Source organism: Gouania willdenowi, unplaced genomic scaffold (genome assembly GCF_900634775.1).
Source record: "Gouania willdenowi unplaced genomic scaffold, fGouWil2.1 scaffold_119_arrow_ctg1, whole genome shotgun sequence".
Taxonomy (NCBI): Eukaryota; Metazoa; Chordata; class Actinopteri; order Blenniiformes; family Gobiesocidae; genus Gouania; species Gouania willdenowi.
In genome coordinates this window covers 540,091-554,539 of record NW_021144867.1, presented here as the reverse complement: position 1 = coordinate 554,539, position 14,449 = coordinate 540,091, and the positions used below count along the sequence as shown (strand labels likewise).

At 39.5% G+C, this 14,449-nt stretch overlaps 1 protein-coding gene across 1 annotated transcript; it reads right to left on the bottom strand.

The window, feature by feature from the left end:
• Positions 1–255: 255 nt before the first annotated feature.
• On the bottom strand, positions 256–14,034 carry LOC114458419 (hepatocyte nuclear factor 6-like). The gene is made up of 2 exons (XM_028440785.1): positions 13,059–14,034; positions 256–590 (listed from the first exon to the last, which is right to left on the bottom strand). The coding sequence occupies exons 1-2, from the start codon at positions 14,032–14,034 to the stop codon at positions 256–258; spliced, it is 1,311 nt and encodes a 436-aa protein (XP_028296586.1).
• Positions 14,035–14,449: the final 415 nt, after the last annotated feature.

The following is a 14,449-nucleotide window of genomic DNA, read 5'->3' as shown; positions in this document are numbered from 1 at the left end:
TTCACTGTCTTTGGTTATTCAAACCTGACGAAAACTATGACGGAAATATTTCGTTAACAAAATTAACTCTGATGCAAGGACGCACAGTAGAGCAGGACATCCTCGATGGGTGTGTGACTGTTTCCTGAATCCACACACGTGCACTGCGCTTCAGTGTGGACGCTTCTTTGGTTTTACTTTTATAAATGTGACTAAAATGACATTCAATGCGTGCTGTAAACACACTGGGTTAGGGATGGAGAAACATCTCCGTCCTCAGGCCTTGGAGAACGTGGACGCGGAGGAGGTCCCTGGCTGGACCGGGGACGCGCTGCAGTGCACGTGCACACCGTGTGCGTGGCCGTGCACGTGGCCGTGCTCGTCCCAGCGGTCCGTGCAACGGCGCCGGGAGTTCATGAAGAAGTTGGAGACGGTGGAGAGCTCCAGGCCCAGCTGATGGGAGATGGTGAGCTGCATCTCTTTGGAGGGTCTCCGGTTCTCCCGGAAGATGGAGAGCAAGGTGCGGCGCTGCAGGTCGGTGAAGACCAGCCGCTGCTTCTTTGGTATGTGAGACCGCTCCCGGCCTCGGTCCTCCTCTTTACGTTTACAAGCTGCAGAAATAAGGACCAAAACAAAAGGTTTAAACTCCTAAAATGTGTCCAACAATCAACACTAGTTAGTTTCAACTTTTATTTTGAAACTCTTTCTGCCTCTCTGATTTAGCGTGTTTGTTTTTTTTAATTTCAGGGAAGAAGATCTCTAAAAACACACAAAACAAAGAATTCACAAATACACAACATGACCATAAAATAAACAAAGGACACAAAGAAAATACACAAAAATGACTCAGAAAAACCCCAAACAAGAACAAGAAGGCACAAAATGACTCCATAAACACATAAAAAACAAAGTAGAAAAATGCTCTAAATGAGATACAGACCTATACAAAATAATTCCAAAAGCAAAAACAATGACAGAAAAAAAAACCCAAAATGACGACAAAAGAAAACAAAAAATGACTTCCAAAAGGAGAACTCAAATACACAAAATGACTCTTAAAAACGTACAAAACTACAAAAAAAAAATACACAAATGACTTAAAAAAAACCCAAACAAGAACAAAAAGGCACTAAATGCACAAAAAAAGAAAGAAATTAGATAAAAGTATAACAAAAATATACCAAAGCACTTCTAACACAAATACAATGAAAGAAAAAAAACACAAAATGACAACAAAAATATAAAAACTAAGAAAATGCCCAAAAAGACAGCCGAAACATGAAAGGACAACAAAAATACACAAAATAACTCAATAAACACATAGAATTACAGAAATGAAACAAAATGACAACAAAAAAATGCTCAAAATGAGATAAAGATATCTATACTGAACAAAAATATAAATGCAACACTTGTTTTTGCTCCCATTTTTCATGAGCTGAACTCAAAGACCTAAAACATTTTCTAAAAAACACAAAAGACCTATTTCTCAGTGAGCTTAGTGAGCACTTCTCCTTTGCAGAGACGATCCATTGCATCCCACAGGTGTGGCATATCAAGGTGCTGATTAGACATGGCCACAATAAAAGGCCACTCTAAAAATGTTCAGTTTCATCACACAGCACAATGCCACAGATGTCACAAGTTCTGAGGGAGCTTACAATTGGCACGCCGACTGCAGGAATGTCCATGAAATGAATGTTCATTTCTCTTCCATAAGTTGTCTCCAAAGGCGTTTCAGAGAATTTGGCAGTGCATCCAACCACACAACCACAGACCACGTGTAACCACACCAGCCCAGGACCTCCACATCCAACATGTTCACCTCCATGATCGTCTGAGACCAGCCACTCGGACAGCTGCTGCAACAATCGGTTTACATAACCAAAGAATTTCTGCCGTCTCAGGGAAGCTCATGTGCATGCTCGTTGTCCTCATCTGGGTCTCCCCCTGACTGCAGTTTGTCGTCGTAACTGACTTGAGTGGACAAATGCTCATATTCGATGGCGTCTGGCACGTTGGAGAGGTGTTCTCTTCACGGTTGAATCCTGGTTTTCGCTGTCCAGGGCAGATGGCAGACAGCATGTGTGGCGTTGTGTGGGTGAGCGGTTTGCTGATGTCAACGTTGTGGATGGAGTGGCACATGGTGGTGGTGGGGTTATGGTATGGGCAGGCTTATGTTATGAACAATGAACACAGGTGCATTTCATTGATGGCACCGTGACGAGATCCTGACGCCCAATGTTGTGCCATTCATCCGTGACATCACCTCATGTTGCAGCATGATAACGCACGGCCCCATGTTGCAAGGATCTGTACGCAATTCCTGGAAGCTGAAAACATCCCAGTTCTTGAATGGCCAGCATACTCACCGCACATCATCCATTGAGCATGTTTGGGATGCTCTGGATCGGAGTATACGACGGCGTGCTCCACTTCCTGCCAATATCCAGCAACTTCACACAGCCATTGAAGAGAAGTGGACCAACATTCCACAATCAAGAACCTGATCAACTCTATGACAAGGAGATCTAATCAGCATCACACCTGTGAGGTGGGATGGAATAGAAGTGCTCACTAACAGATTTAGACAGGTTTGTGAACAACATTTGAGAGAAATACGTCTTTTGTGTAGAAAATGTTTTAGATCTTTGAGTTCAGCTCCTGAAAAATGGGAGCAAAAGCATTTATATTTTTGTTCAGTGTAGAAAATAATTCCAAAAACAAAAGATCAACGGTTTAATTCTTGAACATTTTTAATTCTATGTTCAGGTATTTATTGGTTCTTTGGAATTTGTGATTTTTGCTTAATTTGGAGAGGATTTTGTGAAGTTTGTACATTTCAAAAGCAGTTTCCTTAAATGTATCATAGTCAAAGGTTTATCTTTATGTTTAAACATTTATGGATCGTGATCTGGCAACCCTTTATGAAGATGTAAGTGGAAGCTTTACTTCCTTCAGCTTCTTCTCAAACTTGCATCGGTAAACATATATTTATATATATATTTTTAAAGGATAGTGTTATGAGCCTCTGCCGTCCAACTGTCTTTGAACGCCACACCAGTTATTCTGGGGTAATTATTGTATGTAGCTCTGAAACCAGAGCAGGACCAGGGATGCTGACATACACTGGTCTCTCTAACTACAGACTAGAGGCCGTCTGCTCTAAAAAGCTGCACTCATTGATTTTCTGTGGTTTTCTCCTGAACACGTGGTCTAGTAATCAGGGCTCCCTTCCCCACCCGATCGATCCTATTGATCCCAGCGTGCATGCTCCTCGTGCACGAGTGCCTGTGAATGAGTGACTGAGTGGTGAAGGAGAAGCTCGTGATCGCTCTGTGACGGACAGATGGAGAGGAAATGATTGTCCGAGGCAGAAAAAGGTGAAACAGTTCACCAAAGTAGATCCTCATATATAAACTAGATCATCGTGTCTAAACTAGATCATCGTGTCTAAACTAGATCATCGTGTCTAAACTAGATCATCATGTCTAAACTAGATCATCATGTCTAAACTAGATCATCATATCTAAACTAGACCCTTAAATAAAACTAGATCCTCATACCTAAACTAGATCCTCATACCTAAACTAGATCCTCATACCTAAACTAGATTTTCATATCTAAACTAGATCCTCATACCTAAACTAGATCCTCATACCTAAACTAGATTTCCATATCTAAACTTGATCCTTGTATCTAAACTAGATCCTCATATCTAAACTTGGTCCTTATGTTAAACTAGATCCTCATATTAAACTAGATCCTCATATCTAAACTAGATCCTCATATCTAAACTAGATCCTCATATCTAAACTTGGTCCTTATATTAAACTAGATCCTCATATCTAAACTAGATCTTTATATATAAAGTATATCCTTATTTCAAACTAGATAATCGTCAAAACTAGATCCATATATCAAAAGTAGATCTTCATATCAAAATAGATCCTAATATAAAAAGTAGATCCTCATATCAAATCTAGATCCTATAAAAACTAGATTCAAACATCAAAACTAAATTATATCAAAATTAGATTTTTTTTTTAAACAAGATTCTAATACCAAAAGTAGATCTTTAAAACTAAATCATATAGACCGGTGTTTCTCAAATGGGGGTACATGAGAGAGAGAAAGAGGGGAAATTTAACAAATCATTAACAATATGGGGTTTCATAATGTTTATATTTCAGTTAAAAATTATAATCATACTAAATATTTCCAGCAACTCACAAAACGACAACAAAAACACACAAAATAAGAGAAAAATATACTGCATAATAAAAAGAACAGACAAACCACAACAAAATACACAAAATGACACCAACAAAACGCTAAGAGAGAAAAATATTTACTTTTACCAGCAACACACAAAACAACAACAAAGACACACGAAATGACAGGAAGATACACAAGATCACTACGAAATGACAGGAAGATACACAAGATAAATACTAGATCATATATAAACTCCTAAAACTAGATAATGTAGTTATCGAGCAGTCCGGCAGTGACATTGTCTGAGTCTGTACACTAAAGCAGTGCATGCTGGGTAACAATTGTGTTTCTAAAGCAGTGCATGCTGGGTAAGGATAAAGGTGTTTCTAAAGCAGTGCATGCTGGGTAACAATGGTGTTTCTAAAGCAGTGCATGCTGGGTAAGTGATTGAGACCCAAACCAGAGAATGTAGATGATTGATGGCTTTACAGCATCTTTAGACGACAGCGATCAACAGATTGGACTGAGCTGGAGATCGATAGGCGTATGTGTGTGCGTGTGTGTGAGCATTGCATGTGGCTGAGCGGCCATTGTTCACGTTTACTACGAGCGAAGCACTGTTTGGTACGCTCACTCACATTCTGCATCACTTCCTCTCTACTTCCTCTCCTGTTTTCCTCGTCTTCTCCTCTATTGTTTTAATCTACGTTCTGATTGATAGGCCCCGCATCCATTGATCTGCACTTCAGAACCATTTCATGGAACGTTTATTCAATTGTTTTGGGGCCGGGCCGTGCCAGGATCTCCTCCAGGCTCTGAGTGCTTTCTCACTCCAAACTCAATATTCTCTAATGTAACGACTGAATGCTAGCGCTAATATAGTAATAATTTAATATGGAATGCCTGTTTTCAAACAACTTCTACCAGCAGCCATTTTACACCAGGCAGCGTGTTTCTGATAATCAATATAGGTCACTTTGAAATGAGAGTTCTGTGGCCTCCGATGGGACTAAAACCAGGAGCTGCTCATTATAACGTCTCTACAGAGAACGAAGAACATCTCCTCGTTACCAAACACACTTTAAACAAAGAGACAAAGTGACGCTATGAAGTCTCCTGTCAATTTGATTTGAAATTTTTTAAAAAAAGATTTGCAAACAAAAAAAAGAAATGCAACCAAAAAGATTTGCAAACAAAAATAATGGATTTTTAAATAAAAATATATATATTTGTAAACATAATGGATTTGTAATATTAAAAATAAAGATTTGCAATCAAAACTATCATTACTATAAAATACTGGTTAAAAGAACTAATTTTGATTTGTAAACAAAACCAGTGTTTACAAAAAAAGAGTAATTATAGTTTTGTTTGCAAATGTTTTTTTTTTTTTAATTTCAAATCCTTTATTTTTGTTTTCATTTTTTTTTTTTTCATTGATTGCATAAAAAAGACACATTTCCACCTGCTGGTATCATCTCTCGTCCTCATGTCTCCACCTCTTACTTCTTCAAACATTATTAAACACTCAGCATATTAAGCTGCACTCGTGCTTTGCTCTTTATGACTTAAGAGGCTCTTTAGTCTTTTAGTGGAAGGAGAGAAGAAGAAAAACGTCTGCATGAATGAGTCGACTCAAGGAAATACAGGATGGACAGAAGACGTGAGGGTTGGTTTTAGTTAATGATAATAATTATAAGTTCCTCTGGTTTATCAGCTGCAGACACAGGCCCTCGCTTTAATATTATCACCACCCCCCCACCCACCCCAATAGTGTATGCATAAAAAACTCTAAAAACACGTAAAATGACAACAAATATACAGAACATGGTTCTAAAAACACACAAAATAACAAAAACATGCAAAATGATTACAAAAATGTACAACACAACTCCACAAACGTAGAAAATACAGACAAAAATGAACATCATTCAAATTGACTGCAAAAATCAACTCTAAAAACACAAAATGACAGCAAATGTTATTTTAATATGCAGTTTGTGTGTATTCTGCTCTTATCCAATAATGATGGAATAGCAGCAAAAAACGAGTATCAGATTGAAAATGCTTACATCACAGATTTTAGATACAAACATTCTGGTTTTTATTGGATTTATTCAAGTTATTTATCAGCTTCTATTATTTTATATTTATTTATTCAACTATGGGATATTCCTGTGTATAAGTTTAACTAGTGCTTATGCTGCACTTCATTTATTTATTTTTTTTATTAATTGAGGTTATTTTTTTATTTTTGATGAATTGTAGAATATTCTTCTGTGTGAAGTTCAAATGTGTGTAACTCATTGGTTAATAATTAATGGCTCAGACTATTGATCTTTTCTATCATTCAATACAAAAAAAAAGTCAAAACAGTGTTTGATTTCTGTATCAATATCAGTAATATCAGAAGTGATAAATGTGTATGTGGACGGCCCTATAGTTATGTGTGTTATCTTTATTTCTGCAGAGAACATTTCATTTTAGGTTTAGTGAAATGTGTGTGTTGTGTACGTGTGTGTGTTGTGTATATGTGTGTGTGTTGTTGTGTATATGTGTGCGTGTTGTTGTGTATATGTGTGTGTTGCAGACGGTGAACTAACCGCACCGTGCTGCTCCTGTCTGGAGGCCACAGAACGTTCTTTGTGTCGGTTCCTCTCACGCCCCGGGCGGACTACTGCACACAGAAACACTCACTGTCAGTCACTGTCACTGTCTAACACACCTATTGATCATGCTATTGGAATATATGCCCCGCCCACACCGTGCAAACAAACAAACACACACAGGTTTAAAATATCCTCTGATCAATCGATCATCGGAGCCTCTTATTGTTCACAGACGATCATTTATCTGTGTGATGTCATCATTGTGTGCACACTAGTCATACTCAACCGTCCCATGATGCATTGGGAGCTGAATGTAATATGGTCCTGGGACCAGCTTCAAGCTATAAATCAAACATCCCCTTTTCAAAATAAAAGCATCTCTTCTCGCCTTTTGTTCATTTTTAAACTCTTTTGTAAATAGGGCTTTTGTTTTGAAGTTAACAGGAAGTTTAGTCAGTAGCACAATGAAGGGTCTCTGAAAATGTGGGAATTAAGTTTTACGTGAGTTTTATGGATCAAATGAGCACATGTTGATATTCTACTTGGTCACTTTCTCACTTAAAATGTTTTTAGAACTTTCAAAGGTGGAGAATTAATGGAGATATTTAGTCTCAGTTTGATTCAGGTTTTTGTTCTTGTTGGTTCCAAATGCATCTTGGGAAACTTGGAAGTTTTTAGTGGGAATTCTCATCATCCTAATCATACTAATAGTCTATGAGCGTGACATTTTGAACACAGCCTTGGTTTAAAGCTGTTATTTTCTGTTTATTTTTTTAAAGGTTAACATATATCAATGTTTTTATTTAACTATGTATTTATTAATCAAACAATACGTTGATCTATCTTAACTTTAAAAAAATAAATAAAACGAAAGAACAGCTTTTCAACTTACTTCGTCATGTGTACTTTCTATTCCTTCAAAACAAAACGTCATGTCGTGTTTTACGGCCTGAAAGGCAGTTTTATTTGAGAGTTTATTCTGAGGACTTTTAATTTGAAGCCTGAGGCCATTTCATTTGACGGAACTTTTACTGAGTCATTCACACTTTAAAGGCTTGAAACAAATTTACTTCCATTAATAACCATAAAGTAGGTCACAATATATGGACTCACACATACAATGTAACAAAAACATTCAAAATGACTACAAAAATATACATTACAACTCCATAAACGCACAAAATGACAACAAAAATGCACAATATTACACCAAAAACATACACTATTAACTCTAAAAACACAAAATGAGTAGAGAAATGTACAAATTAACTCCAAAAACATACAATGCAACAAAAACATTAAAAACGACTGCAAAAATTTACATTACAACTCCACAAACGCACAAAATGACAACAAAAATGCACAAAATCACTCCAGAACCATCCACTCCTAATTTTAATGAAATCTGTCTTTGGTAGAAATTTAGTCAAAATCTGTTAAGTACATTTGACGTAAACAGACAAATAAATAAATGATAATCTGAGGTAAAAAATAGAAAATGTGATGGATGAAAAGTCTCTGCTTTATGAGAGAAGGAAGGAGGAGAATATGAGAGAGGAGAGGAGATCAATAGTGATTCAGATAAGGCTGAACAATAGTGTACACACACACACACACACAGGCGTCATGAGCAGACGTTACATTAGAAAAGTCTATAAAATCCAAACACTGAGGATTTGCTGACATGAGCAGAAAACCTTCATCGCTATGTCTGAAAATAAGTGTGCACGGCCTTCACGTGCACGCCCTTCATGTTGTGGTTAAAACTAAAGCTCTGATTCCTGATGTTTATGAGCATCATCTGTACACACACTTACAGGATGTTTGGGTGTAAACGTGTTTATAAACCACTGTGTGTGTGTGTGTGTGTGTGTGTGTGTGTGTGTGTGTGTGTGTGTGTGTGTGTGTGTGTGTGTGTGTGTGTGTGGTCCTCAGCTGTTAACCACACGTTTGACTTTGCTTAGCTAAGCTACTGCTGTTACCATAGCCTCTAACAGTCTCTCTCTCTCTCCCCTCCATCTGCCTCCTACTTATCAATTATTAAGGTCAGTATTGATCGTCCACTATAGGCTGTGCCTCCATCGGCTGTTCACACAGAGACTAAACCTGCCTGGCCTCCATCGATCAATCACATCTCAACACTCCTCTATAGCTCCTCTACAGCTCTTCTATAGCTCCTCTACAGCTCCTCTAGCTCCTCTATAGCTAGTCTACAGCTCGGCTACAGCTCCTCTATAGCTAGTCTACAGCTACTGTATAGCTCCTCTATTAGCTCCTCTACAGCTCCTCTAGCTCCTCTATAGCTAGTCTACAGCTCCACTACAGCTCCTCTATAGCTAGTCTACAGCTACTGTATAGCTCCTCTATTAGCTCCTCTACAGCTCCTCTACAGCTCCTCTATAGCTCCTCTATAGCTCCACTACAGCTCTTCTATAGCTCCTCTACAGCTCCTCTACAGCTCCTCTATAGTCTACAGCTCTTCTACAGCTCCTCTATAGCTCCACTACAGCTCCTCTACAGCTCTTCTATAGCTCCTCTACAGCTCTTCTATAGCTCTTCTATAGCTCCTCTACAGCTCTTCTATAGCTCTTCTATAGCTCCTCTACAGCTCCTCTATAGCTCTTCTATTGCTCCTCTACAGCTCTTCTATAGCTCCTCTACAGCTCTGCTTTAGCTCCTCTTTAGCTCCACTTTAGCTCCTCTACAGCTCCTGTTTCTCTCTGTTTAACATCACATGTATTACTTTTCCATGATTCTACTTGTATTTCTTAGAGGTAAACATGACAGAATCAGATGATATGAATCTTTGATGACTCAGTAGGTTTGATGCTTCATCATGTTTCACTTTTTATTTTTCTTTATCTTTTGGAACCAAACAACCTTCATGTTAGCACAGGTTAACGTTTAAAGACAGAAAGATGGAGAGAGAGAGGGAGGTGGGTGGTATGGGGGGGGGGTGGTCAGTCTTTATTGATCTCTGATGTGCAAAGCCAGGCAAACACTGAGAGGACAGAGAAACACTATTAATGACACTCACAGCCTCAGCTGTTAATCCTATATCTATCTATCTATATACCGTATATACTGTATATATCTATCTATCTATCGATTGATTGTCTGATTTGAGGGTCACATGATGAGAGAATCCAGAATCTAAAGTCAACATGGAGAATCTAACCAATCAGAACATTGTTCTTGTAACATATTTGTATACATTATTTGCTGTTGGTTAGTGTATTTTATATTTGTTTGTTATTTGTGTATTTGTGGTATCATTTAATATATTTTTCTCTCTCATCTTGTGTTTTTTTATTTACTTTTAGTGTCTTCTTTTCTCTTTGTGTGTTTTTGTCTGTGTTTTGTTGTTTTATATGTGATTCTGTTGTTTTTGTGGTCATCTATCTATCTATCTATCTATATCTATATAGATTTCACAAATGGCCCAATGCACTCGAGAAATTCTGAAATGTTTACCCATTGTTCTGTGATTATTCAGTTCCACTAAATGTTTGTGGATAAATGAAAAACTAATCAACAATAAAAGATTATAAGACTCAGAAACATTTTTAAAATATTTTCAATATGCACGAGTGGTGGAATAATCCAAAGTTGGGGTCCAAAATAAAAGTGAAGAAGTTGCATTAAGAAAAATAGTTTCATAACCCAAGAAAGAGCAATCTTTATACTACAAATTAAAATAGAGATCAGAGTTTTTCTTACATTCCCACATGGGCCAAGGAAAATAGTAAAAAAAAGTATTTCCGGAGCGTGTCACCCAAGAACCAATGCATATGTGACTAATCATTAGTGATGTGAACAGTCTATGTTCATAGCTCTAAGATGATCAGATTACAGGGAGCTGAGGCATATGCTAAGTTATTTACTGAAGGCCCAAACATGTTCCAGACCCAAACACACACTCACTTTTTGGCTATTTTGAGGAGCTGGGTCACAATACGATATCATGATATATTGTGATATTCTACCCAGTTAATATCAAAATTAAACATAGAGATGAAAAATCAAGTTGCTGTATATGTTCATCAGAAGATATTGGTCATTCAGAGGATAAAATGAGTCAAAACTATGCTTCAAAACATCCTATTTATTATTATTATTATTATATCTACGGCGCCATCTACCAGAGTGGAGGTGCGGAAGTGGCACAATTTTCAAGGTTTTTATGTAGGAACAGGAGCTGGTCAACATGCCCAGTAGTTAGACTGCTCCGCTAAGAAGTGACAATGTCTCCAGCAGTAGAAAACACACGTCCATGGAAATGTGAAAAATACAATGAGAAAAATATTGATTAAATATCAGAAAAAAAACATTCTTTTTTTTTTTTTAAATCGAAAAAAAAAATTGATTTCAAATTGGCACCCAAAAAAATCACGATATATCGTGAAATCGATTTTTTTTTTTCACACCCCTATGTATAGCAGATCGTTTTGTATATTCTGAGAGAGGTGGAGCTGTATTACTGTACTATATTTACCTTTCCTATGTGGAGTGAGAAATTGGAAGCTGAAAATGGAAGAAAAAATAAGCATTAATCCGATCAAACCAAGAATTTACAGTGTGACGATTAAATAATTATGGAACATTTGGTAAAAAAAAATTGAGACCAAAGTGGGTAGGATGTCATGAAAATGAATTGAAATGACATGGAATAACCCTATAGTTATCTGGTTCGAGGGTCACATGAGAGAATTTAGAATCTAAAGTCAGCATTTACAATCTAACCAATTACAACATCATTATTGTCATTTTTCTATATATTATTTGCCGTCGTTTGATGTTGTTTTTTTTTGTTGTGGTATCTTTGTGTCTTTGCTGCTGTAACAGGTGAATTTCCTCAGTGCGGGATAAAATAAAGTATAATATAATCTAATCTATTTTCTTTTCGCTCATTTTGTGTGTTTTTAATGTTATTTTGTGTATTTTTCTCTCATTTTGTGTTTTAATTTTCATTTAGTAAATGTTTCTCTCTTTGTGTGCTACTGTTGCTGTTTTGTGATTTCGTTGTCCGTGTTTGGTTTTTGTGTTGTATATATTTAGGTTTTTTTATGGTCATCTATCTATCTATCTATCTATCTATCTATCTATCACCAATCTGAACTTATAATATCATTTCTGTATATGACATTTATTTTTGTTGTTTAGTGCATAATTTTGTGTGTTTTTCAGCGTTTGTGTGTTTTTGGCATCATTTAGTATATATTTTCCCATCATTTTGTGTATTTTTACTATGTCATTTTGTGCGCTTTTCTCCCATTTTGTGTTTTTTTAAATTGTCGTTTAGCATTTTAATTTTATTTTGTGTGTTTTTGTTACTGTTTTGTATGTATTTCTGTTATTTTTCTATATTTGTGTGGTCATTATATCTGGATGATGGATGGGTCTAGAACAGAATTGATGCAAAAAAAGAAAATATTGAAAATAATTTGAAATAAATAGCTAAACTTAGAAAGAAGAATGTGTAACAGTGAAAAGAAACACATATTGATTCGACCCAATGCAAATCCTTTTCTATGGACGTCCTTTAATAAATAAAACATTCATAAGATAATAAACAATGTGACAGAGTAAAGTATATTCACTCTCATTCTCTGTTTGTTTATTGTTTTATCCACTTTTTCCATCAAAACTGTCTTTTCTTCTTTCCTGATTCTTGTTATCAGACCCAGTTCTAATCAATATTTCATCAGTTCCTGCAGCTCAAGGTTGGTATAGATTTCACAACAGGAAACAGACTTACTTTATATTATTTAACGCTTTGCTCACATATTTGGTTTTATTTCTACGTTTTTGGATAATAATAATAATTGTATCTATTGATCGCGCACTGGAAACGCGCTTTTTCCACTCGAGCGTGTCCGTCCGTGCACGTGCACTAAAAGTAGAGTTTAGAAATGAAAAGCCGCGCGGTTCTCGCGCCTTTCAGCCCCGATATGATGTATCGATCGGTGGGCCGCGTTTAAAAAAGCGCGAGTGGGAACTGGAGTATCTATCGGGCAGCCTGGGGTCACCATAGAGCTTCAATGGCGCGCGTGCAACTGGTTGGCCTCGAACACACACGCGCGCGCAGACGGAGTATTTCTAGGTTTATGGGGAATCAATCGTTCCTCCAGTTGTGATCAATCACTTTATTCTTTTGTTCAGAATCGATCATATTTGTTGTTGTCGGAGCTGTCCGTGGTGCTGAACCTTTTATGCCTTTGATGTTTAAATGTTTAAGGTGTTGTTTCTTACCCGCCAAACGCAGCGCGGACATGCGCTGAAACTCGGGCTCCTGGAGCCACTTCCACATCCTCCTGAAGGTCTCCCGCCCTGACTTGAGTTTACTCCAGGGTTTAGGGTTCCGGAGCAGGTCCGACAGGGTCCCCTGAGACCGGCTTAAGATCCTCTGAGCAAAGATGGCCTGAGGGATGGAGTAGCGCTTCAGCTCCGCGGTGACCCTCTGGGCCACCTCCTTAGTGTTGATCTCCTCCGCCTGGACCCCTGACCCGATCCCCGACCCGATCCCTGACCCGGACACCCCCTGGTTAACCCCGTTGGGCTGGTGGTGGAGGTGCGTGTGCGGGTGATGATGATGGTGCGCGTGCACGTTGTTCCATGCACCGCCTCCTAAACTCCGGGCCAGGTCGTGGTCGCTCCGGGTCAGGATGGAGGCGTGGGACTCGAACCCTGACACGGGGGACAGCATCTTTGAGTCCGCGGGCATGTGCGCGCCGTGCGCGTAGGCTGACAGTGACTGTTGGCCGCCGTGCAACGAGCCCAGCCCGCTGTGCCCGTGTGCGTGTCCGTGGCTCACCTCCTTGGGGTAGGGGCTGTACAGGTTCCCCATGGCGGGGAGCCCCCGGTGGTCGTCGCGCATCAACGTGAAACTCCCGCTGACGTTCCCGGTGGAGAGGCGCTGGTGGTGCGTGTGCGGGTGGTGGAACTTCTCCGCCTGCACGGTAGAGATCGGAGGTAGATGCTGCAAGGGGGAGAGGGAGGTGAGGGGGGAGTACGAGTTACTGAGGCTCAGCCCGCTCTCACACATGCTACTGATGGACGGGTGCACGTGGTGGTAGTCCACCCCGGAACCACCGGAGCCCTCCAGGAGCGACGCCATCCCGGCTGAGCGCCCCCCGGGGCCATGGGAGACCAAGTTCCGGGAAGTAGAGCCCAGGGACGCCAGGTCTCCGGGGACGGTGTGCATGTTGTCCATGGCCATGAGCTCCATCCGGTCACACGCGCGCTTCCTCCGCCTCAGCCCTGGAGCAGCTTCAGCACCGGAGGACCGGAGCACCGATCCATGGAAGATGGGTTGTGATCCGGACTGGAAGGGCTGGGAGGACCTGGACTAGGAGAACTGGGAGGAGGAGGAGGACCAGGAGGTAGAGCCTGCGGCGTCGCGCAGCGCTTTACGCACGGACTCACGTGCCCAGCAGCAGCAGCAGCTCAGGTCTGATCATCTCTGGTCCAACAGCGCTTCCTTCCACTCAGCTGCGTGCGTGTCACACGGGCCGCGGGAGCGCGCATCTCTGTTTAAAAGGTGAGCAGGCACGAGCTGCGCGTGTCAACACTTCTATCGTCGTTGATCAAAGTCTCTTACGTGATGGTTTATTTACCCAAACCATCATCCACTGGTTTTAGCT